The following is a 26,098-nucleotide window of genomic DNA, read 5'->3' on the forward strand; positions in this document are numbered from 1 at the left end:
TCAAACTGAAGCTTCTCGAGGACATAGTTGTTGAATTGTGATGTTGTCACAGTCCCGAGGCGGCTCGGGGGGGGGAGGGGGGGGAATCAACGATGGTCGCTTCTTTATTCGGGAGGTCCAAGAGCTTGTGTACGGTTTCAGCGCGAGCGGCATTCCGGATTGCTGTAACCCACGCTCCCCGGTTTGGACCGCCGGGAGTCGTGGTTGGCGGCCTGTCGGTAGGACTGGTGCTTGTTGGTTTGCGACAATGGTGTCATCCGCCGCTGCGGTGCGCCTGCCGGCGGCTCGTGTGCTGGGCATTTTAGAGGACTGCCAGTTGTGGCCGTGTGTTGGTTCTTTGTCTGATGATGATATAGGTTATCGCTGCTCGGTACTTTTATCCTCTTCAGAGCTCTAGAGGGTTTGCTACCAGCGACCTAACGAGAGTTCCCCGAATTTTGGCACGATAGGGATGGAGAGACTGTGGTCTAGCCAGAGGTATATGCTATTTGCTTGAGCAGGTTTGGGATGGTCGTATGTTTCTTGTTTCGATCTGTTTTCCAAACCGGGATCTTCCGTCTTTGACCTTTTTTCTTTTCTTTTTTTGGTTGGGAGAACTTTTGTCTTCCATTTCCCGGTCACGTACGTATTAGGGGAGGATGACGACGCAGCAGGGATATATCCGTTTCTACCTACCACCTATTTTTCATGCCACACATACACATACAAGTACAAACACAGGCAGCAAGTAGTACGAACATCGCATTGTTATTTTTTTGGGAGACAGTCGTCATTTGACAGAATGCGGTGCTTTCTTATCAGCGAGCTAGATCGTTCATTTGCAATTGCATTGTGTCTTTTGTTTTTTTGTTCATTGGGGAGGTTCCGAGTGCGGCGGATACCAGCACCAGCCACATCAAAAGACGAAAGATCCCGGAGTCGGAGGTCTAGAGTGGTGGTAGCGGTTGTGGTGGTGGTGGTGATAGATCGCATGCACGTAGACACACGACATGGCGCTAGTTCCTGTCTGTGCTTGCTTTTGCTGCACTGCCAGCTCGCTCGCCCGCCCGCCAGCTTGACGCCGCGTCTCTCTCTCTAGCTGGGAGGAGAGACAAGACAAGACAGACACGGACAGGGGAGGGAAGGGAAGGAATGGAAGGAAGGGTTCAAAGCTCAAGCGGCACTCGCACTGCCGGAATGAACGCACATGACTCGTATATTACCTACCTTACCTACATACACACAGTATGAATTTGACATGGCCGGATGTGCGTGATGGGGCGGTGACCATTGTTATTACTGCTTTTTTTGCTTATGCTTTGCCTGCCTTTGCTGTCAGGGAATCTAGTGGAAGGTGTACTGTATACAGTTCTTTCATTTTCGTTTATTTCCCAAGATCAGCCAAGGGCAAACAGAAACTCAGACATGGCTTGGAGCCAGGAAGTCAGTTCAGCGAAGGGAAGAGAAGGCGGGAGAGGGCCCGAGCGGTGAGGTGAGTAAGGCTGTCGTTTCGCTCGCAACATTGGTCTGGTTCGTGACTTCAAGCTGCATGTGTCCTGCGGCTCTCTCCCTTCCACCTCCTTTCTCACCAAAGAGTTCGTGAAAACGGAATGTAAACGGAATGGACCCGCCTGCTTGTTCACGACGGGAGCGGTAGGTTGGCTGGTAGGGAGGGAGGTAGCATCCCCTTCCCGTCTTTTAGTGTACCCAGTAGATAGTAACCTACCTACCGTAGGTAAGGCAGGTAAGTAGGTATCGGATCGACCCGAGTGATCGACCAGACTACCTAACTCGTAGGGGAGCCGGTCCGAACTATGGAACCTGGGGCGGAATCCCCAATGTCGCCTTTCTCTCCGCAATATTATCCGGGGTTGGGATGGAGAACAAACATCAGATGGACTGGCGGTGAAGGTGGAGGAAGAGTTGAGCACGAGCACCCCCGTGTCGTGTCTAGCCGAACTCGAAGATCGAGATTGCCATTGTCTTGCATGGAAACCTTGTCTGGCCAGTCTACGTCGTGTGTGTGTGTGTGTGTGTGTTTGTGTGCAGATCTCGAAACATGGAGGCGGTTTCATGTCTTGTTTTTTTTCAGCTGCCCGTTGTTTATTGCTATTTTGGCCATTCTCGAGCACGGAAGGGTGAAAAAGAGAGAGTGTGTGAAAAACGTATGTGTGGTAGGGAAAAAAGAAAAGAAGAAAATAGACGAGAACGGAAGAGGATGAAAAGGAAAGGGCAACCCGGCCGTGCGTGCATGTTAATGGGAGGTACGGGCATGTACGAATATGTGCATGTCAATGAGGCTGCTCTCTCTGCGTATGGATTGGATGGACACGACTTGGATGTCCCCGAACAGTCACCGATCTGTTTTTTTTGTTTCCTTTGACATATGACAGGAGCTATGCCACGACTCGGAATGTCGGGGCTTTCGAACTTGACAGGCCGTTTTTCTTTCTTTTTTTCTTTTCTTGTGTGCCATGTCTCGCTTTGCCTCGCTTCCTGTCTTTCCCATTTACGTAGCAAGACATGTCCCGAACTGTGTAGGAGGTACCTAAGGTAGTCAAGTTCAACCCGGGATAACATCCGTGTCACAGCTCCAATAGATCGCTAATCTAATGCCATGCATGCACCCACCCGCTCCCTGCACATCCCGTACAGTACATACATACAGTACAATAAGCATAGCAGGGTAAGAGGTGAGTGGATGTGTCCGTAGATCCTTCCCTTTCAGAGCTTACAGCCTAGCTACCCCACTTGCCGCCACCGCTTTCCGGGTTTGGGTCTGGAGGGGGGCTGGCCTTGGTGGTGCATGCGGGTTCGTCCAGGATTCCCCGGAATTTTAACGTCCCTTCCTATTGCTGCCTTCATTTTCCCAAAGACGGAGACGTCGGAAAACAGTCCTTGCCAATGGAGACCTGCTCGACGGTGCTGGGCATGGGGGTCATGTTCAATGCCTAATTCGGGTTTCTTGGGCATATTTACCAGACCGAGACGGTTCAACACGCGGAAAATTGGAGCCAGTAATAGGAACCCGATCAATTACTTGAGGCACCCAGGTCATGGTATCGCGAGTAATCAAAAGGAAGGTTCCTAAGAAGGGGGCACGACGTGGGCATTGGGAACGGGAATGGGGCAAGGGCAAGGGCAAGGGCAAGGGCAAGGGCATGGGGGACTGACAGGACAAGAAGAGACACCAAAAGGTCCTGCCAACGACTTCCGGGTTGACAGAGCGGGCAGCAACTCATAACTCATACCCAGGGCTCCGTTTCGTCCACCACGGCTCGCCGTGGGGACGAGGGGCAAGGGGCAAGGGGCAAGGGTAGATCTGGAAGACCCAGCCCTGCTACGTATTGCTGCCTGTCTGTGTATATTGCTCTAGGAAAGGAGAGCAGCGGAGAGGAGCAGGTGATACCTCTCGGGTCTCCCCCGACTTCTTGCATCCATGCAGCATACACGGCATACCCATCGCGCCCTAACTCTATTGATAAATATCAGACTCTCGGTATCCTGCCGACACATCTCCCTTCTCCCCTCCAAACACCACCCACATCCTCCATCCGTGCCCTTACATGTTTACCTGACTTGGTGTTTCTTGAAGCAAGAGCAGTCTCTTTTCTCGTTCCCGGTTGTGTCGCTACAGGCAGCCGTTCCCATCTTCAACACTCGGCCAACCTCATCACCGGAGTCGAATCTTGACGACCAGACTGCGCAATGTGGAGACACTACGCCATACCTATACTTCCCGCGTCCTGGTTTGGATCAGGTTCCAAGCCAGAAGACAAGGGAAAGGGAAAGGGAAAAAAAGAAGAAGCACCGCCCGAGCCAAGGGTCAAAACACAAGAGGAACTCGACGAGGAATATAATTTACAACTCCTCCTTGAGCTGCCGGAAGAGGACCTGCGTCTACTGCTGGAGGGCTGCCTCTGTGCCAACTTTTATGTACGCCAGACCCCGATTCGGGGGGGAACATCTAACTCTCTTCCGCTTTGACCTGACATGACATGGCTCGCAGAACTCCATCCAGTGTGATAGCCTAGTGATGGAATTCGGCACGAGGTGCGAGGACTGTGTGGTAAGCCTTCTACTGTCTTTTTATTTTTGTCTGGGTGTGCTGTGTGCCCTTCCTGTTTGCTGGGCAGCCAGCCAGAGATTGAAACTAAACTACATAACATGGACTGATGCTTTCCTTTTTCTTCTACCATCCAGTTCACCCAAGAAGGTGCCTCAATGACCAGAGGCCTATTATGGAACAACAAGACGCGGGAGATACCGCGGAGGCAGTACCACGACTATACATACGTCAGCAACATTGTCACTCGAGGGGCAGTGACGCGCGTCAACAGCCTGGCGCAGCGGCGCTGAGTCGTGGCTCTCTGGGAGAACGGCACCAGCACCAGCACCAGCAACAGCAACAGCAGAACATCGTGATACAACGGAACTCGCCATACACGCCGGGCCAAGGGAGCGTCGGGTGGGTAGGAGAGAGAACACGGTTTCGGGACTATAGAGTGGAGACTCACCCTCTTACTAGAGAGAGGCATGCATGCATGTACGGCATTGAAGGAGCAGAGCACTTGCGTTTGGGAAACGGGAGCCACTGGCAGCTGGGATCTGTACAAGAGGGTTGGTCTTGTAACGGACCGGGATATTTGTTCTTGGGGTAATCAGAGTCGGAACATGTCGCAGGATACCTAAACGTGTGTGTGGATATATAGAGTAAGTTTTTGTCTTGATCTTGCACAAAATAGGCGGGCCGATGGGCCAGTGTCAGGAACATACCTAATCATAGTGGAAGGAATGCAAAAGACCTTCAGGCTTCGTCGCCAATATGTAAAGCAAATCCAATCCCTTTCTGTTCACCCACGTAAGAGTAAGCCTCACCGCCCCGAGTGCACTGAAACACGGCGGGACAGCTCCGTGGCCTGGTGACCACGGCGCTGCCAGACAAAAGCGAAGCAGCTGATGACAGCCCGAGTAAGAAGCATGCCGTGTGACCCGAACCCGGGAATTTGATTCCTCTTCAGAACTTTGTACAAGGTTTCGCACTGCGCACAGCGTACAGCAGGACATGCAACTTGCCGGTGTCCTTCCCACCGGGCTTTTTTTGTCATGATGTTGTTTCGGTATACCCAAGCTGGGTAACCACTTCGACATATTCTCCGCTGTTGTCCACGAATACAGAGTAGAACAATACCTACGATCTTGGTAGTCGGATACATTCCGTGTAATTAGCAAAAAATAACAAAGCCTATATACAGACGCCATACTAGTTAGATGCATGGAGCTTCGTGATTTCATTACCATCCAACAAAATCGCGGTATTCAGAAAGTACATGATTTCCAAATGCGACGAGACAGACCCCTCAAAGATCAAGAGTCTTTCTCCCTTTCTCATAATCGAGACAAAACGAGGACAAGAGCCCTTTCAGTTCCATTCCCAGTCCTAGTACCCAAAGCCAACCTTAGTTCCCATACCATGATAGTTAGTGCCTTTCCCCTTTTTACCTGTTACAATTTCCAGTACAGTAATGTTCCGAAAAATCATACCAATACATATCAGAGATCCAAAAAGAAAATATGACGGTGTACCCCCCTCCCCCAAACCCGGTTTTCGGACAGACACTAATACAGCCGCCGCTGGTAGTACCCCCGCTGGCTGCCCTGCGACAGCTTCTGGATGTCGGCTCGGATGCGCCGCCGCCGCTCGGCACGGCTGATGGGTTTCTGCGAGTCTTTGTCGTCCGCGTCCTTGTCTTCGTCGGCAGAGGCGGCTGCGTCTTTCTTCTGCTTATACGGCCACCACCGGCTCCGTGCGGGTTTGGTCTTCTTCTTCTTCGTCTTCGTCTTCTGTGCGTGTGCGTCGTGCTCGGGCGCCGTCTTTGTCGGGAGTTTTTGCTGCGACGCATCTGTTTCGCCCGTGTCTGTGTTTGCGTCTATTGGTTGCTGCCGCAGCTCAGGGGCGGCGCTGTCCGGCTGCTGTGGCGGCGTGGGCTTGACCTCTACCGCGGCTGCCGGCCGGGTGCGACTGTCGTACGGGTCGTCGACGGCGATCACGGTGCCGTCCTCGAGCTCCGTCGTGCTCTGCTTGAACCGGTCCGGCAGGAAAATCTTGGGCGACACTCTTGGCGTCGGCCGGATTGCTGCCCGCAGGTCCCGGAGCGTGCGCTGCTGGATGACATAGCCGCTCAGGAAGAGGGCGGCGGTGCATAGGAGGACTAATGTGTTTGATTTCACGGTGATATTAGATGCTATATTTTTTTTTATTTTGGCTTTGGTATGTGGGAGTATCTGGCTGGAATGGAATGCGACAGGGGGGCTACCTACTGACGCTGGTAGAGACGGCAAATGACACCTGCGCCGACGTGAGCAACATGGTCTGGTCCCTCTTCCGGAACTGCAGAGGAGAGACAAATGTCAAAATCGAATGCTTTATAAATATTGACGTAATTGACAATGCGTCTCGATAGCCGTAAAAACTCTGTATCTAGAATAACGTCGGATATGGGTGTTTGATGTGGACGAGCGCACGGCGAACATGGTCCCTCCTTTCCTCGGTGATGCAACCCAGCCCCAAACAAACCGTGCGCGTTGGGGAGGCAACCAGCCTTATCGGGTATCGGCAGGGCGCAACTGCCAAGACTGTGGAGAAAGCTTAGCCGCTACGGAATACTGCTCCCAAAAAAAAAAAGATTAGCGGGGAGCAGCCAGCCCACCTAAATTTATTTAGCGGCCTTTCCAGGTTACGTACAGGACCTACGGAGCACTGCAACGAAACGAAACGCCTTCCAGGTCCTTTAACTCGCCCCAACGCAACTTGTCGCGCTGCCGCCAACACACGCCACCCAGCAAATCGACACAGCCCACGATGAGCAAGTCGGAATTCCACCGGGCCGATGAGAAGCGGTTCCTGGACGAGCGGGGCGGGTCGGGCCCGCTCGCACCCAACGGACTCAACCCGGCGACCATCATGGAGAAAGCAGTGCGCGAGCGCATCGTCGAGAGCTACTTCTACAAGGAGCAGTGCTACGGCGTCAACGAGGCCGACATCGTCGACCGCGTGGTCGAGCACGTCGACTTCATCGGCGGCACGTACGGCATCGCCCAGAAGCCGTCGCCGTTCCTGTGCCTGGCCTTCAAGCTGCTCCAGCTCGCGCCCAACGACGCCGTCCTCGACGAGTACCTGCGCTTCGGCGGCGACAAGTTCAAGTACCTGCGCGCGCTGGCGGCCTTCTACATTCGGCTGACGCGCGCCGACAAGGACGTCTACGCCACGCTCGAGCCGCTGCTCGAGGACCGCCGCAAGCTGCGCCGCAAGGGCCGCGCCGGCACCTCGCTGACTTTCGTCGACGAGTTCGTCGACAACCTGCTCACCGAAGACCGCGTGTGCGCCACCACCCTGTGGAAGATGCGCAAGCGCGACATCCTCGAGGACCTCGAGCTGCTCGAGCCCCGCGTTAGCCCGCTCGGAAACATTGAGGACCTGCTCGAAGAGGAGGAGCAGCGGGAGAAGGACGAGGCCGAGCGCAAGGCCGCCGCCGAGAACGGTCACGATGATAGCGGTAGCCGCGGGAGCAGTAGCGATGGCTCTGTGAGGTCGGCGTCGCGGTCGCGGTCGCGCTCGCGGTCAACACGGAGGACGAGGTCGAGGTCGGATTCACGGTCGAGATCGAGATCGAGATCTAGGCGCAGGACGAGGTCGCAGTCAGACTCGCGGTCAAGGTCGAGGCGGAGGTCGAGGTCAGCTTCACAGTCCAGGCCACCGTCGAGGTCTAGGTCGAGGTCTAGGTCAGGGGAAGAGGGCGAGGTCTCAGATCACGACAGGATGGACGTCGACCGACCAGAGAGGCGGGGGCCAGGGAGAGCCGACTAAGAAGCAAGAAGACGTGTCAAGTATAGTATTTAAATAACGCCCATAATGATAAATGTTGTACATCGAGTCCTTAATTGGCAGGGCTGTGCTGGAATAAAGTTCACAGCAGCGCCGACTACCACGACAAGATTGGGAAGCAATGATATACAGCAAAGTGAAGCTGCCGTGCTACTTCTCTCCTATTTTATACAAATCCAATGTTTTATACACGTCAGAACACTTGACCAAGTGTGAAAGTAGGTTCGCAGAGACGTAAGCCATAGCAACATCGCGCTGGCCTGAACACTGCATGTCGTATAATGCGACTCGAGCATCCTCAGTGAGATCTCAACAACTCGGAGGGAACCACTATCATCTAGAAATCTCAAAATGACAGGTAGCTTTCATGTCGGCTCGGAAAGAGCCCTCGCCACTGCGCCCGCGACGGCGAGCAGCCGCGCATCGTCCCAGAACTGGCCGATCAGCTGCAGGCCGGCAGCGCCGGGCCCTGTTTCTCGCCCGGGGCTCTCCGCCGCCTCCGGCGCGACTTGCACCGGTATGCTGATGGTAGGGAGCCCGGCCAAGCTGGCGGGAACGGTGAACACGTCGTTCATGTACGAGTCGACGGGCGACTGCTGCTGCGCGGTGACGTCGGCCAGCCTAGGCGCTAGCGTCGGCGCCGTCGGGCACAGGAGGAAGTCGACCTCTGTCGGGCCGAACTTGTTCTCCATGGCGACCGAGTCCGGCAGGTCGCTGAGGTCAAAGGCCTCGGGCTCGTGCAGCGGGTTCGCCAGCGCGAAGACGCGGTCAAAGTCGCGCCGCACCAGCCGGCGCACCGCCTGCGCCTTGATGAAGTAGTTGTCCATGGCCTCGGAGCTCAGCGTGTACGATCCCAGCAGGATCCGCCGCTTGACCTCGTCCCCGAAGCCGCGGCCGCGGCTCGCCGCGTACAGCACGCCCCCGTCGGCCACGTCGCTCTCGCTCTCGCCCCCGGCACTACCGCCGTGGTCCTCCCGCGTGCCATAGCGGATCCCGTCGTACTTGGCCAGGTTGGAGGACGCCTCTGCCGGCGCAATCACGTAGTAGGCCGCCAGCGCGTGCCGGGTGGAAGGCAGCGACACTGGAACGATACGTGCCCCCAGTTGCTGAAGCGCCTCGGCCGACGCAGACCACACATCGCGTATGCGCGGGTCCAGCTCCTCGATGTTGTACTCGAGCGGGATGCCAAACCTGACGCCTTTTAGCACAGCGGTCAGACTACTGCGGTAGCCCTCCCTCCCGCTGGCACACCTTGCCCTCGCCGCGGGCGACAGGCTCGTGGGGTCTTTCGGGTCGTGCTCGGCCCACAAGCCACCGGCGCCCACCAGCAAGTCCGCGATGGTGCCGACGGAGCGCGCCAGAAAGCCCACCGTGTCCAGCGAGTTGGCGTACGGCACCACGCCGTGCCGCGACAGCATGCCGTACGACGGCTTGAAGCCCACGACGCCCGTGTAGGCGGCCGGCAGCCGCACCGAGCCGCCTGTGTCGGTGCCCAGCGCCACGTCCGCCTCGCCACACGCGACCGCCACGGCGCTGCCACCCGAGCTGCCACCCGCCGACCGCGCCTCGCCCCCATAGTCGCCGCTGGCGCGTACCTGCTGCCCCTGCCCCTGGTCGTTATCGGGTCCCTGGGCCACGGGCCCAGAGGCCGAGTGCACCGAGTGGCTGCCCATGCCGAATTCGTCCAGGTTCGTCTTGCCGACTACCACGGCGCCGCGGGCGCGCAGCTGCGTCACGATGGTCGCCTCGAAGGGGCTGCGGTAGCTGGTCAGGAACGGCGAGGCGCATGTTGTTGTCGACGACGCCGTCGCGCCTGTCGTTGCGATGTTGTCCTTGACGGCGAGCGTGAAATGCGGCGGCGAGGGAGCATCTTGCCCGTTGACGGCCGGCTTGGGATCTACATGACTAACATTTAGCATTAAAATTCTTGTGCATGTTGCTTTCTCGCCGTGCCGGACGGAACTGACTGACCTCGGGAGATGAAGTGGTTCAGCAGCCGTCGCTGCTGCTGCTGCTGCTGCTGCTGCAACTGCTTCGCGGAGCAGCTCACATGGTGCAGACACAGGCCCCGGAGAAGCCCGGTTCTGGCTGACATGTAGCTTTTGTCACTGCAGCGTACGCAACACACTTCAATTGAGTCGAGTTCAGTCTTGGACCACCATGTTGTTTGCCACGGAGAAATTAAAGAGCTTCCAATTGCTAAAATGTTTCGGTGCTTCGATTACTGGTAAAGTGGGGGTTAGGGTCGTCTCCGGCCAACTCGTCTTCATTGCTTCTAACAAGCAAGCTGTGACTGTCACTGGATCCCAGAGCGCCTTCCTTCGTTTCAAAGAATGGAACATTTTAATGCGGAAGCCTTTCTAGATAAGACTAGGCAACCCTTTTTCTTCATCACACACCAGCTCCACAAGTTTTGCAATCTCAGTGGTTTAAAAATAATTATTAACTTTGCAATTCGACAGTATCAAGAAATCTAACAAAGCACAAAACGCCTCTACGTGGTATTGGTATCCCAAAGAATGCCTTGCTCTCCCCATTCCAATTTCGCGCACAGGTATCAGGCAGGCAGGTCCTCGACAAAAAAACAGAAACAGCAAATGAACACGATGCAGACCACAACCTTTTCAGCTTCTCAGCTCAGCCCAGATAACTCTCCCTTCACTTCTTTCCGTTGATGTGCCAGTCAAAGACCTTCTGAAAGACCTCCTTGCCGTTGCCCTTGATAGTCTCACCGTGGCAAGGGACGATGGTGTCAAAGTCCCAAGCATTGATGCGAGCTATGCTCTCGTTGAAGCCGGTGCGGTTGCCACGGCTGATGGCGTGCCAGATCAGCCTCTTCATGCCCTTGGCCTCGCCCTCGGTGCTCTGGACCCTCATGAAGAAGCGAGCGAGGACGCCCGGCTTCGGCTTGTCGGCAGGGAGCACGTTCTCGTACTGCTCAATGGCCGGAAGGTTGAATATGAGGTCGGCCTCGATCAGCACCTTCTCGGGCTTGTAGAGGAAGGCAAGCTCCTTGGTGGCGTGTGCGTCGACGAACTCGTATGAGAAGTCGAGGTCAAACTCCTCGCTGATGGTTGTCTCGGCCTTTGTGCTAGCCTTGAATACGACGCCGAATGGCTCATGGCCAATATAATCCTCGGTCATCTTCTCGCGCTTCTCCGGCAGCCCCTCGGGCCCGATCAGGATCGCCTGCGGGTACGCATTCGCCCATTTGGACAGGAAGATGTGGTGTTCAATATCGGGCGCAATCAGATACTTGACGTTGCCGCCCATCTCGGCAAGCTTCGCCTCCACCTTGGGAGTCAGATCCACCGGCGAGAACACAGCCAGTGCACCGGATGTAAGTCGCACTGAAGAGAGAGATGTTAGCGAGAGTCCAGCTCTCTCATGACTGGATGACAACGGCGTGCTTACCTATAGTTGCTCGGCCACCAATCGGGATGCTCCCGAACCGCAAGAACGGAACGGAAAGTGTTACGACATTGCCGCTCTCAGTCACGTTGCGGATCGAGATGACGTCGTCGGCGTTCTTGGGAATTTGCTTCTCCGCCATCTTGATGTCTTGTGTATTGCCGACGAGTGTGGTCGTGGTTGATGTACTACGAGTCAAAGCCGACTCAGTGTTTCTCAATTCGGCGTTTCTCGACTTTTTTGTTGCCTTGACGATTGATGCACCAACAAGGATAATAGCTCCGATGGCAAGAGCCGCCATGCGACTTGAGGCGGAAAGAGGGAAAAAAGATGCCGTGAGTGGTGGGGACCTGTGATGCGGCGGATTGTGAGTGCGAGAGGTGAGTTTTAATGTCCGACTGTTGTGAAGAAATCTCTGAGGTGACTTGTTGCTATGAGTCTTGATGTTGTTGAAAGCAGATGCTACTGGGAACTTGATGAGCCTGGCCATGATAACGACGGGACAGAGGGCAGTTTATATCGTTGTCGCGTTGACAAATATCCATGCTGAATCTGGGATCCCAGCCTCTCAAATCAATGACGAACAAGAGATGGCTCAGCTATCTCAGGAAACTTACAGTACCGGATTGGGATAAGCGGCTAGGGGATTTGAATTCTGGCAGCGGCCACATGGCGCACCACAGCGACCGACCGGATCTCGGGGCGTCAAAGCTCCCCGTGGGCCGTGGGCCGTGGGCCGTGGCCTGCTCGTTCCCTCTCGTTCGCTCTCGGTCTCGCGCGGCTTCGGCGCATTCAGGGCGCAAGCCTTCTAGAGTATTTGGCGCTAGAAATTTGAAATGTTCTCGTCCAATACCAAGTCAGCACCACCGCCGCCAACGACCGGATTCGGGGCCTCGAACCGAGGCAGGATAATCTCATTCGCTGAATGCCCCTCCGATACGCCGATTATTCATCATAGACTTTTCCGGAGCCTGGGCGGAACCTAGGCACCCGCAAAGGAACCCAACCCATCGATTTTAGGTGCTGATGAGGCTTGACGAGACGGGGTCGGGCATCTCGCGTGCAGTCGGCAGGTGCCAAGAGACGTGGGATTACTAAACGCCCTCTCCTCCGCTCTTCTGTACGAACGGGAATACGCCATGGAACTGTATACGCTGCTCTAAACGCGGAGGTTTATTCCAAATCGTCCACAAGATAAGACAGCAAGCTCACCAGCCAAGTTCGATAGTCGGTGCTGGTTAGGACTAAAATCCCGAGAGTGCAACATGACGACGAAACTGGGCTCACCAGACTGGAAATTACATATATGACAATACAAATCCGAGGCTGGTGTGGTTGCTTTGATTATCCCTTGACAATTGACATGCGAGGTACGTGTATACCACCGTAATGAATGAGAGAGAGCCCCTTTCACCGCTGCCCAGCACCCAGCACCCAGCACCCAGCACTCAGCACCTGCATCTACTGCGTAGGGCCTAGGAGACCGACGACGCAAACGTGTCATTTCCCAGCCATAGCAGTTCTTCCCACAGCCGCTCGAGCCTCGCGCTGCCGTGTAGGCTACCAGGGAAGGCGATGCTGTGTAGGCCCTCGGTAAGACGCGTGGATATCGGATCGAGCAACAGGCGGAAGTCGACGTTGATGGGCGACCAACCGGGGTATGGCTTCGCACGGTAGATGTCGCCTAGGTATACGAAACGCCAGTCGGTGGCCTGAATCCAAAGGTTGCGTTCCTCACGGACGGCCAAAAACGCGAGCATGGTGAAGGCCACTCCGAGAGACAGCGCCGAGCCAACCACGGCCGCCGCTGTCGGCCGGTACCCAAGCCACCACGGCCTCGGCTTCTGCGGCAGTCGTTGTCTTTTTAGCTCTGCGTCTACGTCTAGCCAGGGCGGGCCCTCCAACCTGAGTCGTTGACGGTTCCGTCGTCGTCGCCACCAGTCGGCCAGCCGATACCATGCATACCTCACACCAAACCATGCCATCCGGAGCAGGTAGCCTGGCAGCCCAACCAGCACCGAGAGCCCAAACACCCCCGTCTTGATCAGGTTGTACGGTTGAATGAGCAGCAGCATCGTCAGCCACGCCACGGCCGTGAGCACTTGGCAGCTAGATACCCATACATATCCGTAGGCCGCCAGCGACCCGTGCCCGTGATGGCCCTGACAAACGGTGTTTATCTCCTCCTGTTCGTCGTAGTTTTGCAACCCGCCTCCAGCGCAGCAGCCACCGTGCACAGTGGCATCGTAAGCTTCGGGAAAGAAGTACCTGAACAAGTAGCAGAAGCAGAGATCCTCCTGGTGCCTTCCAATCACCTCGAGGCCCCGGTCCTTGACCAGCGACTGCAGCAGCAGTTCTTGGAGCTTGAGGCGCTCCTCTCTTTCCTCTTTGTTCAGAATGAACGTCAACCTCTCCTTGTGGCTCAAAAGTTGGTTGATACGCATCTTGAGTGCATTCTTCTCCTCTGCCAGATTCTGCCCGCGCTCCGCCAGCCTGGCAATCCTTGCTTTGAGTACATCTGCATCTTGTTTTTCAGACTCTTCGGCCAGGGCTGAATTGAAAAGCAACGTTGCCAGCATATCCTCGACCACCCGCTTTTCCGCCTCCAGTTCCTTGAGCCTTTGGGTGAGACTGACAACATTCTGCTGGAGGTTTAATATCTGCTGCTCCTGGAATGCGAACTGCTCCGGAAGCTCCCGTACCGACGAGATGAGGTCTGCGGGCCCTTGATCGGTCAGGTTGCGAATTTCGTTGATCATGTTGTCTAGCTCGGCCATTCCTTTGGATCCCCCCGAGAGCAATTCCTCCGTTGTGGTCGATGCCAGCTTCTCTTTGAGCGCCCGAACCTGCCCAGGCAACAGGTCATCAAGCCTCTGCACGTTCAAGGCGTGGTATCTGGCAAGCTGCGCTTGGTACATTCTTTGCTGCTCCTCGAGCCTCCTGACCTTGGTATGGAGCTCGGTCAGCAACCCGAGGTCTTCGTAAAACCTGAAGGGGCTTCCTTTGTCCCGGAGAAGCTCGTGGGCCATGTTCTCGTACTTGGACAACGTCAACTGCACGTTGTTGACCTTCTCTTGCATGCTTTTCCCGGCCTTCTGGGCGGCGGAGAGCTCGCGTCGCAGATCGGCCCACATGTCTCTCTGTGCGCTGTCGATTTCCCTGACTCGGAAGCTGAGCAAGGCGAGGCTTGTGTCGCACTCTTTGGCCAGCGCCTTGAGAGCGACGCTGCCATGTACGTCAGACTCGACTAGGCTCAGCTTCTCGAGCGTGTGCCGGATAAGAGCAAGACCCTCCGCGGGCGTGAAGGCCGCCACGTACGCATCCTCGTCTTCTTCGAAATCGAAAGGCTCCAAGCGCGCGCCGTCGGCCCAGCTCTCTTCCAGCTGCTTGCGCTTCGTCTGCAGCTCCCTGGTCACGTCTTCGAATGCCCGCTGGTACTTGAGTAGCTGCCTGCGCAGTGCATCGATGCCTTCCTGGCCCTCGGCGCCATCCTGCTCCGGCTTGTCGTGCTCTTCGTGTAGGTCGTCCGGGGCGACCTGGGTGCTTGGGACTTGCCGCCGTGCCGTTTCTGGGTCGAGTCCCTTTTCTTCCTTTTCCTGGGTGTCCTCTTCCCCAACAGCAGCCTCCGGGGCAGAAGTTCGATCCGGGGCAGGCTCATCAACAGTTTCAACTGCAACTTCCGGAACAGACGTTTGATCCGGAGCTGAACCAGGAGCTGGAACGGAATCCCGGGGGCCGCCCTCCTCCACGAGAGTGTCGCCAGCACTGGCAGCAGCTTGGAGGCCAATACTTGCCTTGGACACCTGTCCCTCGAGCCCGAGAATGACATTTTCCAAGTCGGTCTTCTGCTGTACCAACTGCACTATTTCTACGCCTGCCTTCATCATCTGGTCCTGGAATTCTCGCTCTTTGTTTTCGAGTGCGAGTTCCAGCTTGTGGGCTCTGCGCCTGGCTTTTTCTGCTGCCAGAATTCTTTCGTCTTCGGCGATTCTGTGTTTTCCCCTCAGATCTTCGAGCTTCGCCTCTAAGTCCGCCTTCTGCCTGTCTCGCTGGTCGACCTGGAACTCTAGCTCCTTGGCCCTTTCAGAAATCCTCGCAATTTCAAGTTCCAGCGCCCGAACCTTGTCGATCGTATTCTCCCTCTCGTCTTCCAACTCATCTCGGAGACTTCTGATGTGTTCCTCCGGGGGGGAGTTGTCGTCAATGACCATTGGGTGGATCCGCCCCCGAAGTCTGACCTGTAGGCGCTCAACCTTGGCCTCGGCAATTCCGAGCTGCCTCTGCTTTCCTTGAAGTTCCAAGTCCAGAGTCCTGCCGCGTTCAGTGGCTTTTTCTAGGTCCTTCAGGAGGTCGGCTTCAATCTTCTCTCGACTCTCCAACGCTCTCTTCAATTTCAGCGCGGCTGGTGGCGAACTTGGCTTCCTGCGCGGCGACCTCACCGCCTTCTTTTTGACCGGCGACCTCTTGGCTGCCAGCATTACATTTTGCTCGATGACTTTTCTTTCAAGCTCTTCGACGCGCAGAAAAGCATCGGCCTTTTGTATCTCATCGGTTACTTCCTTTCGCCTCAGCAAGTGGTTCGCGCGCTGGAGTTCCATTTCCAGCTCCCGGACATGTTGCTCGAGCTCGCTGATCTTTTTCGCCTGTTCCTTCACCTCGGTCTCACGCGCGAGGTACTGGATGCTTGCTACTTGCTCACGCTCGCCGTACATTTCTATGCGCTGGTAAAGTTCGGATATGCGCCGCGCGTCGGACCGGATCTGATAGTGCGCGTCGTGCAGCGCCTCCAACGCAGACTGCTTGCCGTTAATGGCCCAATTGTAGTATCTGAGCAGATCGTTCCAGGCTTTTTCAACATGGCCGTCGCCGTGCTTTTGGATAAACCGCTGCAGGTCCTCATGCGGGTCCGCCTTCTTCAGCATCCCCTCACATGGCACTCTCTTCACCGAACTCATAATCGCAGCTAGGATGTCGTCGTCCCGCTCACTCCCCGGCCGGTAGCCCCTGCCGTGGATGTATGTGGGCAGATCCGGGAGGTACGCGTACGGGTTCTTTATATCCGTCGTCTGATACGGTTTGATATTCACCTGAACGGGCCAGCCGCCGCCCTCGTCCTCGCTCATTTCCGAGTCCTCCTCGCTAATGTCCTCGTCATCGCTCATTTCCGAGTCCTTGCCATCGCCCTCGCCCTTGTGTACTTCCTCGCTGCCTCTCGAGGTCGCGACACGGCGCAAGGCGGACAACCCGTGTCCCACACGCCTCCATATACTAGCCGCCGTCGAGGCTATACTAGGCTCTCCTGTGCGGGCGGTAGAGTCGCGAGTTGTGCCGAGGGTGGTGGGAAGCGTGCTGACGGTGTCTGGAATGGTGCCACGGGTGAGGGGGATGCTGCTGGTGCTGCTGCGGCCGGTGCTGCTACGGCCGGTGCTGGCGAGGGTCTCCGGGGGGCTCCTGAGTGTACCAGCCGCCGTCGAGGCTCGACCTGGCCTTTTCTTGTGGGCGCTAGAGCCGCGAAAGTTGGTGCCGAGGGTGCTGGGAGGGGTTTCGAGGGTGTCGGGGAGGCTGCTGAGGGTGGGGAGAAGGCTGCCGGCGCTGCTGTGACTGGTGCCGAGGCTGTCGGGGTAGGTCCCGTAGTCATCACGCTCGCGGGTCTCGGGGGCGCTCCCGACTCCGAATGATTGCCCAAACCCGTGAAGGGATCTTTCGGGATCATCCCGAGGGCTGCGTTCTCTGGCGATTCTGCGGCCGTGGGGACTTCTGGTGCGGATGTTTACGATAATGTCTGAGGACTCGTTGGGGCTTCTGGGGGTGTTGTGTTCTGAGCCGTCAGAGATGCGGACTCTCCTGCCGGCGGCTTTATCGGCACTGCGTGTCTCTTCGAGGCTGCTGTACTCGGAGCTGGAAGGGAAGTAAAAAGCACCGCCGGCCTCTCCAGGGCCGCTGGTGTTTCCCGAGCCTTTGCGGGGGCGAGCAGTCCCGGACCAGGTTTCCTCGGGCCTCCTGTACTGTCCCGGTCCTCTGTGGGCATGGGTGATGACTTTTGTCGTTCCTTTGTTAGGACGATAGGGAAGGGGCCAGGCTTCTTCGGGTCTCCTACTGGGCCCATCGCTGCGGCCAGCCGAGGCAGGGCGGTCCAACGTCGCCATATTTTCAGGGGTATCAGATTCTTCTCGCGGCCCTTCTGTCGACGCAACTCCTTTTCCCTTGTCAGCGAGCAGACCAACTCCTTCCAACTCATTGGAAGTCGGTTCGGCTTTGTTGCTTCTTTTGGCCTCCCTTTTCTTCTTCTTTCTCTCTTTCCTCGCCTTTCTTCTCTCCTCCTTCTCCTCATCCTCCTTATTTTCCTCTACCTCCTCTCCCCGCTCTCTTTTCGTCTTGTCCTCCTCTTCTTTCTCTCTCCTCTTCGTCCTCCTTTCCTGTCTCTTCTCCCTCTTTTTCATTTTCTTCTCCCTCTTGGCGGCCGATTTAGCCTTCTTGTAAGCTTGTCTACTTGTATGTACTACCCCTTCCAATTTCCATTCCTCTTCTCCTTCTTTCTTTTTCTCCTTGTCCCCTTCCTCGTCCTTTTCCTTACCCCTCTTGTCATTTTTTCTCTTTTTCTCTTTCTTAGCGTCCGCTTCAGCTTTCTTGAGAGCCAAGCTCACTTTGTCCACTTCACCTCCTCCCTCTACCTTCTCCTCGCCCCCTACTTCTGCTTCCACATCCCCGCCCTCTTCTTCTCCCTCTCCATCTTCCTCGGAACTCGATTGCTTAGAGCCGGAATCCTCGGATCCTAATCCGTCAGAGTCCGTTTCCCAGTCGCTACTATCGGAGGAGAGGGACGAGGTAGACGAAGTGGACGCGGACGAGCCGGAAGTGGAATCCCCTAGCTTCCCCTCCTCCCGCTCGTAGCCGTGCCCGGGGGAACCACCTCCTCAGGCGTCGCCATCTCCTCCCACGATGCGTAGTCGTCGACGACTCCGTCTATGCTGCTCAGTGATAATCTCTTAGGGGGTGCACGGCCGGTATTGCCAGAAGTTTCTGGATGATCCTGGTGCGTTCTTTCACCTAGGTCGTCAGCCATCAGAACTGCACAGAATCCCCCATGCGCACGAGCATGAACCGACGATGGAGCGACTCAGCCGGTTTTTTTTTGGAGAACTTGTGTGTATTTTGTTCGATTGTCTGCGGGATTGGATGATGGAGAAAAAAGGTATTAATTTGTTTGGAAGAAACAAACAAGTCGCGGTGGACGTTGAGAAAGAGTCAGAGACGGCTAACTAGCTTAATATCGCTCACGAATAAGGTAAGCCCACGATAGATACGTCTCGCCGTCTAATGATGATGAGCACAATCCGAGTTATGAGCCGGGCGGTCATGGGGCACGACCATGAAAGAGATGCTGTAGTTTTCTATCGCTATACCGGAAACAACCAAGTGGTGATGCCATCTTGGGATTTTTACAAAGACTTGTCATCGCCCCCTCTAGTGCTTTTCTTTGTGTCTGCCCGGATTTGGATACATGGCTATTATTTTGCTTGCTGTTTAGCGCCACACGTCGTCAGTCGTCAGTCGCTTTCAAAGCACACAAAGAATCACATTCTTATTGCATGCCAGGTAGATGCCATGATGGTGTTCGTATATTTGTGCTTTCATTTTATTTCCGTTGTGTAGAAGAACAAGGTTTTGCGTGCTGTGATCATCAGTGCACACCTACTAATAGTTCCTTCCTCCTAGTTGCCGTGTTGCTCGGCCATCCTACCCTAGTTTACTCAGATACCTTAGCCACATGATACCCGTACGCATGCAAATATCATTATTTGCCAACAGATTTCCCTGCGATACTAGTTGGTTGTTAATGCCCTGCTCAAAGATAATAATAAACCCCGGATTTGCCCAGAAAACCGTGACTATAGTCAACTGTACTTACTCTCTAAAACGCCTGTGCACTCTCAGTCAATGTTTACTCCGTACCTGCCCGTTGTTGCCTTCCGGGATTAGCAGAGTGTTGTTCTTAGCGTCTGTCTAGCTGTACCAGCCCCGCGCGCCGGGGCCCTGCTGATGCTCCTTTTCTCGGTGGGGAATCATGGGCTCCGTGATGCCGAACGCGTCGATGATGTCGCGCCACGTCTTCATGTCGATCGACATGATGCTCTGGTGCCTCGTGGTGCTATGCTTGGAGCGAGCCATGCCGGATGTTAAGTTTCTGTCAGCTGGTTCTTTAAGCCGTGTTAGCAGACGAGATCCATGTTGTTTAAAATGGGCAAGATGGCATACGTAGCTCGGGGAAGCCGTCCTTGTCAAATTCAAGCTTCACGCTGCCTTCGCGGATGAGAAAGGAGACGTAGAACATGTTCTCGACCGTCTGCCCAAACGAGTGGGGGTTAATGACGAAGTGTAAAAGGTCTATGCCGCCGTTTCTTCGCAACGAATAGCGGCTCATGGCAGCGGTCAGCTGCTCTTCGGTGAAATCCTCGGGCAGGTCATTGTCGACGTCGTCCTGCGCTTCCCTTTGCGCCAACTCGAGACTGACGTAGATCTTTTTACAGAGGGCGGGCAGGTCGTTCTTGTCCGACTTGTTGAGATCCCCGGCGCGCAGCTCCTCGGGCCGCACCTCCTTGAGGTTAGACACCTTGAAGGGCGCCGACCGCTTAGTCATGCGCCTAGCCTTCTTCTCGATCGAGAGCGGGCCCAGCATGAAGCCCGTCACGGCGGGCCGGCGCACGCTCGGCACGGCGGCAAAGCGGCCCAGGTGCGACCAGTTCATCATGTCGCCCTCGTCGCCCACCTCGTCCTCATCGTCGCTTCCCAAGGCTCCAGGTGCCGCCACCGCCGCCGGCACCTGCCGCCTCCTCCGCTGTGTGCTCGACAGCTCCTCGGCGGCGTCGTCCTCAATGCCGCGGCCCTGCAGCATGAAGGTGATGCACTTTGACACGAACTCGTCGACGTCGATGCCATTTCCGACGTTGCCCGACGTCAGGCGCTGAACGCGGCGGGCCGACAGGTCAGCGGCGATGACGAGGCCGCGCGAGTCGATGGCGGCCTCGTTGGTCTGCTTGACGTCGCGGATGATCTTGTCCGACTGGTTCAGGTAGTTGAGCAGGGCCTTGGGGTCGGCCTGCAGGAACTCGTCGGGGTTCTCGCGCATCTGGCGCTGCAGGTCGCGCAGCGTGCGCCGGATGACCCGGCGCTCCTGCATCGACTGGTCCGGGTCGTACTCGGCGAGATCGCCCTGGTGGTCTCGCTCGGCCGACGGATCGCGGGTGCGCCGGCGGCTGGTCGACGAACCGCCCATGTCGGACGCGCGCTTTCTCGTTGCACGGCCGCCGCCATTGCTCTCGCCGGCGCCGGCACCGGCTTCTGCACCACTGCAGCGCACTGGCACTGAGCTTTCTGCTATGTTGGATGGTGACGGCGACGGCGTAGGTGTCGCCTCGCTCCCAGAGTCGTCGCTGCTCATGGCTGCGGGCGCCTTCTGCCGAGCCACGACAAGCGTTCGTGTTTGCGTTTTCGCCGAAAGCTGCAGTTGCAGATGCCACGCCGTCGAGCCCTCTCTCTCTCTCCCTGTCTCTCTGTATGTATTGTACAAGAAGCAGACAACTTAGACGAGTCGAGGCTACCTTAGCTTTAGCTGTAAAATGACGAAATGCACAGCCGCATTCAAAGAGGGTCGCCAACTTGTGTGTATGTGCATCACCTAGTGAGGTACATAACCTAGTGAGGTACATACATGGTGTAAACCTGGCAAAGACGACCGGTGTGTGGTTCGACTGCTGCAGTCGCGTCTGAGTTTGGGGGCTGAAAAGAACGGTGTGGAATGGTTGCTTCTCTAAAACTACAGGCCGAAGGCCACCAGCTATGAAGTGCGATTCTAGTGCGGGGTATACCCTAACCCTGAGGGTGTGGTGGGGCTTTCAGGGCGCGACTGGTCCGCTACGTCCGGGGTCAAACGACGAAAAGCGCGTTGTGGGGTTGAGTTGAGCTGCAGGCTGCCTAGTGGGCCGGTTGTCAACGTAAAGTATGTACTCAACGTATAGTACAGCAGGGGTTTGGTGAGCTTGGGTCATTCTTAGTTACCTCCACCTCCATAGCTGGGCTGATACCTTCCTTATCTAGGTGCCGAGCTCGCACCTCCCTCCCATCATTTATTCCGACAACTCATATCTCGCCTCTCGATATCTCACAACCACTATCCTTCTCAAGACGCATCGCTTGAACGATGGTGGCACCCATTATGGAGCCTTTCTCGTTTGCGACGTCGAATGCGCTCAACTTCCCAGTCAACATTCGAATGTGGGTTGTCTCAGGTTCCTTGCCTCCCCCGCCAGGTTTAGAGACGACCCAATATCCACCCACACATCTAGAAACCGTCACTAACTAGCTGGCCGTCGTCCAGTATAAATCTCGAGGGCGAAGAGACACCTCTCCTATTTTCCACCCGGGTCGACCACCCAGAGGTGCAACACACGGGTTCCATCCAAAGGTTCGAGGACTGCCGTTTGGATCCCGGTGCCCGGTACGGTCACTCACCCGCTGATCCCACTCTCTAGTCCTCACTCGGACATCTATGTCACCGTCCAGGTCTGGGCCGGTTCCAAACCCCTGACCGTCCCTGTCCAGACGGCCTACAAATCTTTCCGCAACGAGAGGAGGTGAGGCATCCGGCAACATGGACCACCCCCTCCCTCTCCTGCCAGTCTGCTGACGAACAACAAACAGATGGAATGAATGGTTGAGTCTGCCCATCTACTATTCCACACTGCCCCGGAACGCTCAGCTAGCCATTACAATCTGGGATGTGTCGCCAACCGGGGAAGAGGGGGCTCAGGGGCATGCGGTCCCCTTTGGCGGCACGACGCTCCCCATCTTCGACAAGGAGAACCAAGTACACAAGGGCCGGTTGAAGTGCCGCGTATACAGACACCAACCAGCAGATGGCAACGACAACTCCACCACACCAGCTATTCCCAACATGAAGAAAACATTCTCACGTAAGAGCGCGGCCGAGGTCGAGGACAAGGGGTCTGATGAGCTTGAGCTTGATCGCATGGAGAAGCTGTTCAAGAAGCACGAGATGGGCGAGATCCCGCGCATTGACTGGCTCGACCAGCTAGTGTTCCGGGGTTTTGAGAAACGGGGGAGCCAGGCTGCACGGTCTTCACTCAAAGCCACCCAGCGCCAGCAGGCCGACTCGAGCAATCCCTCGAAACTGCCCAAAGACGGCCAGGAGACTCCCAACGGCCCGTCCAGCCCGCCGCTAACAAGATCGAGTCACCAGCTCAATGTCGAGCTACCAAAGTTCGACTTTCCGCTTGTCTATTCCGATCACGAGTACCCAGCTCCGCCTGTTTCGTCCCTTCAGCACCTTTCATCCTCACAGTCCAACATAATCCTGAAGCCGCCTCCAGAAGTCCACTATGGCCCCGGAATTAACGGGTTGGATACCGACGACGACGGTGGCGGCCAGCTGATTCGCGTGTACGACCCCGAGGTGGGGGCGAGGGACAATCCGGCGGAAAGCAAACATCGCAGGCTGGTTCGAAGTCAGCATCGCAATGGCATCCTTGACAAGGATCTGAAGCCGAATGCTAAGGTCAGGGACGAGCTGAACCTTATCATGTCGTACTCGCCAACCCACACTCTGACCCCCGAGGAGAAGGACCTCATCTGGAAGTTCCGCTACCACTTGACCAAGAACAAAAAGGCCCTCACCAAATTCGTCAAGTCTGTCAATTGGTCGGATCTGGCCGAGTCAAAGCAAGCAGTGCAGGTTCTTGGGCGATGGACCGATATTGACGTCGAGGACGCCCTGGAGCTGCTGGGTCCGACATTTGATAACTCTTCGGTGAGAGCTTTTGCCGTCGAGCGCCTCGGCAAGTCTGACGACCACGAGCTGCTACTGTATCTTCTGCAGTTGGTGCAGGCTCTCAAGTACGAGCACATTTCTCCACAGCCTGGCCACGACGTTTCCAAGGATTCCTCCCTAGCCCGCTTTCTCATTTCCAGGGCAGTCAACAGCCTCATGCTTGGAAATTACTTTTGGTGGTACGTAATGGTCGAGCTTGACGACAAGTCGCCGGATCAAGGGCCCGAGAACATGGCTATATACGGCAAGGTGGCTTACGACTTCATGGTCGAGCTCGTCAAGCTTCCCGGCGGCGTCGAGGCACGTAGAACTTTCCTGAGACAAGCCGAGTGGATCACCATGCTCTCCGAGATCTCGGGCAAGATCAAGGAATCGAACGAGTCCATGCCTAAGAGGACGGAGCGTGTCAAGCAATTTCTGGGTGATCCTAAGAATGGCCTCGTCGCGATTGAACCACCGCTCCCGCTCCCTCTTGACCCCTCAGTCGAGATTACTGGCGTCTGCCCCGAGGAGACGATTGTGTTCAAGTCGTCGTTGCATCCCATCAAGGTTGTCTTCAAGACAACGTCGGGACGCAAGTATCCGATCCTTTTCAAGAGGGGAGACGACCTTCGTCAGGACCAGCTCGTCATCCAGATTATCATGCTCATGGATAACCTCCTCCAGAAAGAAAACCTAGATCTCAAGCTGTCCCCGTACAAGATCTTGGCGACAAGCACGAGCGCGGGCCTGTCGCAGTTTGTGCCCTCGATGAGCTTCCAGGGGATCGCGTCTAAGTTCCGCAGCAATCCCGCTCTCGCCTACCTCAAGCAGAACAACCCGGACAGCCAGGGACCCATGGGTCTGCGCAAGGAGACGCTGGACACTTTTGTCAAGTCATGCGCGGGGTATTGTGTTATTACGTATATTCTTGGAGTCGGAGACCGGCACCTGGACAACTTGTTGCTTGCTCCTGACGGGCATTTTTTCCATGCCGACTTTGGCTATATTCTCGGACGGGACCCGAAGCCCTTTGCCCCGGCCATGAAGCTGTCCAAGGAAATGGTAGACTGCATGGGCGGGTCCAACTCGGAGCACTACCGGCAGTTCAAGCAATACTGCTTTCTCGCTTACAGCGCCTTGCGCAAGAACAGCAACCTAATCCTCAACCTCTTCAGCTTGATGGTGGACGCCAACATCCCAGACATAAAGCTTGAGCCTGACAAGGCCGTCTTCAAGGTCCGGGAGCGCTTCCACCTCGAGCTAAGCGAAGAAGATGCGATTCGCCACCTCGAGCGGATCATGGATGACAATCTGAATGCGCTTGTGCCCGTAGTTATAGATAAGCTCCACGAGCTCGTGCAGGCATTTAGAACATGAACTTTGCGTTTGGGATGTTTGTTGGGGTGGTATCTATTTGGGGCTATAGCGAAGGCGTTGGTTGTGGCGGCGTATTCTGTACTTTTCCCTCTCGGGACTCTGGACCTGTTCATCGGGCTAGGTACGTGGTTTCGAGAGTTGATATTCTGATACGAATGCCGCCGACTTGAGCTAGCGAGAAATAGCGTGGATCTAAACCCGTCTTCCAGACCATTCTGCGTGATGTTTCTGTCCCGAGACTTGTCTTATGATATACATGTAGGTTTTAAACAAGAGCAGTGCCCCCCTATGTATCGCCAAACGTAAACAGGCCCTTGCCGCTGCGGAAGCCCTCGAGAGTGCCCTGGACGGCATCCTTGAGGACCTGCTCCTCCGTGTCCCAGTCCCAGCGGACTTCCTGGACGGGGGCCATCTGGAACTTGCCGTCGCGCATGAGCTCGATGATGGCGTCGACCGTCTTGCGCTTCTCAGCGGTGTTCTCGCGGTTCCACTCGCTCAGCCAGAAGCCCTCGAAGCGCAGGCGCTTGAAGATCTGCGGGCCCGCCGGGAACGGGAAGCTCTGCCGCGACATGCCGCCGTACGTCACCATGGTACCGCGCGCGCTGAGGCTGCGCACCACCGCCGCCGCCGACTTGCCGCCCACGCAGTTGAGCCCCAGCATGACGGGGTCGCGGCCGCCCCGCGTCCACTCGTCGCGCAGTCGCGCCCCAAACGCCCGGTCTAGGAACTCGGCCTCGGTCACCACCACCGTCGCCCCCAGCGCCGCAAGCTCTGCCTTGAGCGCCGCCGTCTCCTCGGCCGTTGATCGCTCCCGCACCACGTTGATGCTGCGCAGCCCCCACAGCCGCCCCAGCTGCACCGCCGCCCGCCCCACCCCGCTGTTGGCGCCGTTCTGGATGAACCATGCCCCGCCGCCGTCCTCGCCCCGCGAGAAGCTCGCCACCGACAGCCCGATCAGGTCCACGTAGTCGCGCAGCATGCGCCACGCGCTGCACGGGTTGACGCTCACCGTGGCCACCTGCGCCGCCGTGAGCCCCTCGTGCCCTTTGTCGCCGCCGACCCGCAACAGCGCGGCATCCGCATTCTCGACCAGCGCGTGCGTGCGGAACGTGCCGAACCCGCTGCCCGCAGGGATCACCCAGTCGCCGCGGCGCAACTTGACACCACTAGATACAGAGACAACCTCGAAGCACCCCTCGTTGCCCGGCACCGCCGCCGGCTCCGCTGTGCCCAGCGCCAGCTGCCCGCGCGAAAAATCCGGCTTGGACCCATACGTGCCCTGCACCGTGTTGACGTCGGCCGGGTTGACGGGCGCCGCCAGCGCGCGGATCACGGCCACTCCTGGAGGGAGAGATGGCGAGATCGAGTGCGTGTGTAGTCGAAGTACGTCGCGCGGCTCGCCGAAGGTGGAGAATACGAGCGCTTTCGCTTGCGTATAGCCGTACGGCCCAGATTTGTGCCGGCGCTGCTGATGGGTTATTGGTGTGGTGGTGGCTGGTGGTGAGCGGGGAATGAGGGAGAGGATGCGCCGGGGTGATGTCCGCAGGCTGAGCATGGCATATGGCCGGAGGGCCGAGGGCATTTTGGATACGTTTTTTTGGTTCTGGGGGGTTTGTTTT

The 26,098-nt window shown here is 56.5% G+C and overlaps 9 protein-coding genes across 9 annotated transcripts; 3 read left to right on the forward strand and 6 right to left on the reverse strand.

Annotated features, from left to right (window-relative positions):
- Positions 1-3,282: 3,282 nt before the first annotated feature.
- Positions 3,283-4,415, forward strand: B0T26DRAFT_503352 (uncharacterized protein). The gene is made up of 4 exons (XM_060435380.1): positions 3,283-3,381; positions 3,575-3,913; positions 3,978-4,048; positions 4,183-4,415. Exons 2-4 carry the CDS (start codon positions 3,688-3,690, stop codon positions 4,336-4,338), a joined length of 453 nt encoding a protein of 150 aa, XP_060290387.1. The 5' UTR covers positions 3,283-3,381; positions 3,575-3,687; the 3' UTR covers positions 4,339-4,415.
- Positions 4,416-5,598: 1,183 nt separating this feature from the next.
- Positions 5,599-6,349, reverse strand: B0T26DRAFT_681188 (uncharacterized protein; the record flags this gene model as incomplete). The annotated part of the gene is made up of 2 exons (XM_060440615.1): positions 5,599-6,191; positions 6,301-6,349. 2 exons carry the CDS (start codon positions 6,347-6,349, stop codon positions 5,599-5,601), a joined length of 642 nt encoding a protein of 213 aa, XP_060290388.1.
- A 332-nt stretch (positions 6,350-6,681) lies between these two features.
- B0T26DRAFT_731783 (PRP38 family-domain-containing protein) lies at positions 6,682-7,858 on the forward strand. The gene has a single exon (XM_060443068.1). It carries the CDS (start codon positions 6,842-6,844, stop codon positions 7,844-7,846), a length of 1,005 nt encoding a protein of 334 aa, XP_060290389.1. The 5' UTR covers positions 6,682-6,841; the 3' UTR covers positions 7,847-7,858.
- Positions 7,859-10,178, reverse strand: B0T26DRAFT_731784 (amidase signature domain-containing protein). Its single transcript, XM_060443069.1, has 2 exons — positions 9,836-10,178; positions 7,859-9,761 (listed from the first exon to the last, which is right to left on the reverse strand). Exons 1-2 carry the CDS (start codon positions 9,957-9,959, stop codon positions 8,230-8,232), a joined length of 1,656 nt encoding a protein of 551 aa, XP_060290390.1. The 5' UTR covers positions 9,960-10,178; the 3' UTR covers positions 7,859-8,229.
- Positions 10,179-10,292: 114 nt separating this feature from the next.
- Positions 10,293-12,073, reverse strand: B0T26DRAFT_731786 (uncharacterized protein). The gene is made up of 2 exons (XM_060443070.1): positions 11,279-12,073; positions 10,293-11,214 (listed from the first exon to the last, which is right to left on the reverse strand). Exons 1-2 carry the CDS (start codon positions 11,763-11,765, stop codon positions 10,523-10,525), a joined length of 1,179 nt encoding a protein of 392 aa, XP_060290391.1. The 5' UTR covers positions 11,766-12,073; the 3' UTR covers positions 10,293-10,522.
- Positions 12,074-12,750: 677 nt separating this feature from the next.
- On the reverse strand, positions 12,751-17,381 carry B0T26DRAFT_757071 (uncharacterized protein; the record flags this gene model as incomplete). Its single annotated transcript, XM_060446199.1, has 2 exons — positions 12,751-17,231; positions 17,282-17,381. 2 exons carry the CDS (start codon positions 17,379-17,381, stop codon positions 12,751-12,753), a joined length of 4,581 nt encoding a protein of 1,526 aa, XP_060290392.1.
- A 1,898-nt stretch (positions 17,382-19,279) lies between these two features.
- On the reverse strand, positions 19,280-20,453 carry B0T26DRAFT_657650 (Nse4 C-terminal-domain-containing protein; the record flags this gene model as incomplete). The annotated part of the gene is made up of 2 exons (XM_060438799.1): positions 19,280-19,473; positions 19,532-20,453. The coding sequence occupies 2 exons, from the start codon at positions 20,451-20,453 to the stop codon at positions 19,280-19,282; spliced, it is 1,116 nt and encodes a 371-aa protein (XP_060290393.1).
- An 853-nt stretch (positions 20,454-21,306) lies between these two features.
- Positions 21,307-24,683, forward strand: B0T26DRAFT_503591 (kinase-like domain-containing protein). Its single transcript, XM_060435381.1, has 4 exons — positions 21,307-21,547; positions 21,651-21,737; positions 21,805-21,906; positions 21,974-24,683. Exons 1-4 carry the CDS (start codon positions 21,474-21,476, stop codon positions 24,477-24,479), a joined length of 2,769 nt encoding a protein of 922 aa, XP_060290394.1. The 5' UTR covers positions 21,307-21,473; the 3' UTR covers positions 24,480-24,683.
- An 82-nt stretch (positions 24,684-24,765) lies between these two features.
- B0T26DRAFT_657654 (uncharacterized protein) lies at positions 24,766-26,034 on the reverse strand (the record flags this gene model as incomplete). The annotated part of the gene is made up of 1 exon (XM_060438800.1): positions 24,766-26,034. The coding sequence occupies one exon, from the start codon at positions 26,032-26,034 to the stop codon at positions 24,766-24,768; it is 1,269 nt and encodes a 422-aa protein (XP_060290395.1).
- Between the last annotated feature and the right edge of the window lie 64 nt (positions 26,035-26,098).

Source organism: Lasiosphaeria miniovina (genome assembly GCF_030549165.1).
Source record: "Lasiosphaeria miniovina strain SMH2392-1A chromosome Unknown B0T26scaffold_8, whole genome shotgun sequence".
In the NCBI taxonomy this organism is placed as follows: Eukaryota; Fungi; Ascomycota; class Sordariomycetes; order Sordariales; family Lasiosphaeriaceae; genus Lasiosphaeria; species Lasiosphaeria miniovina.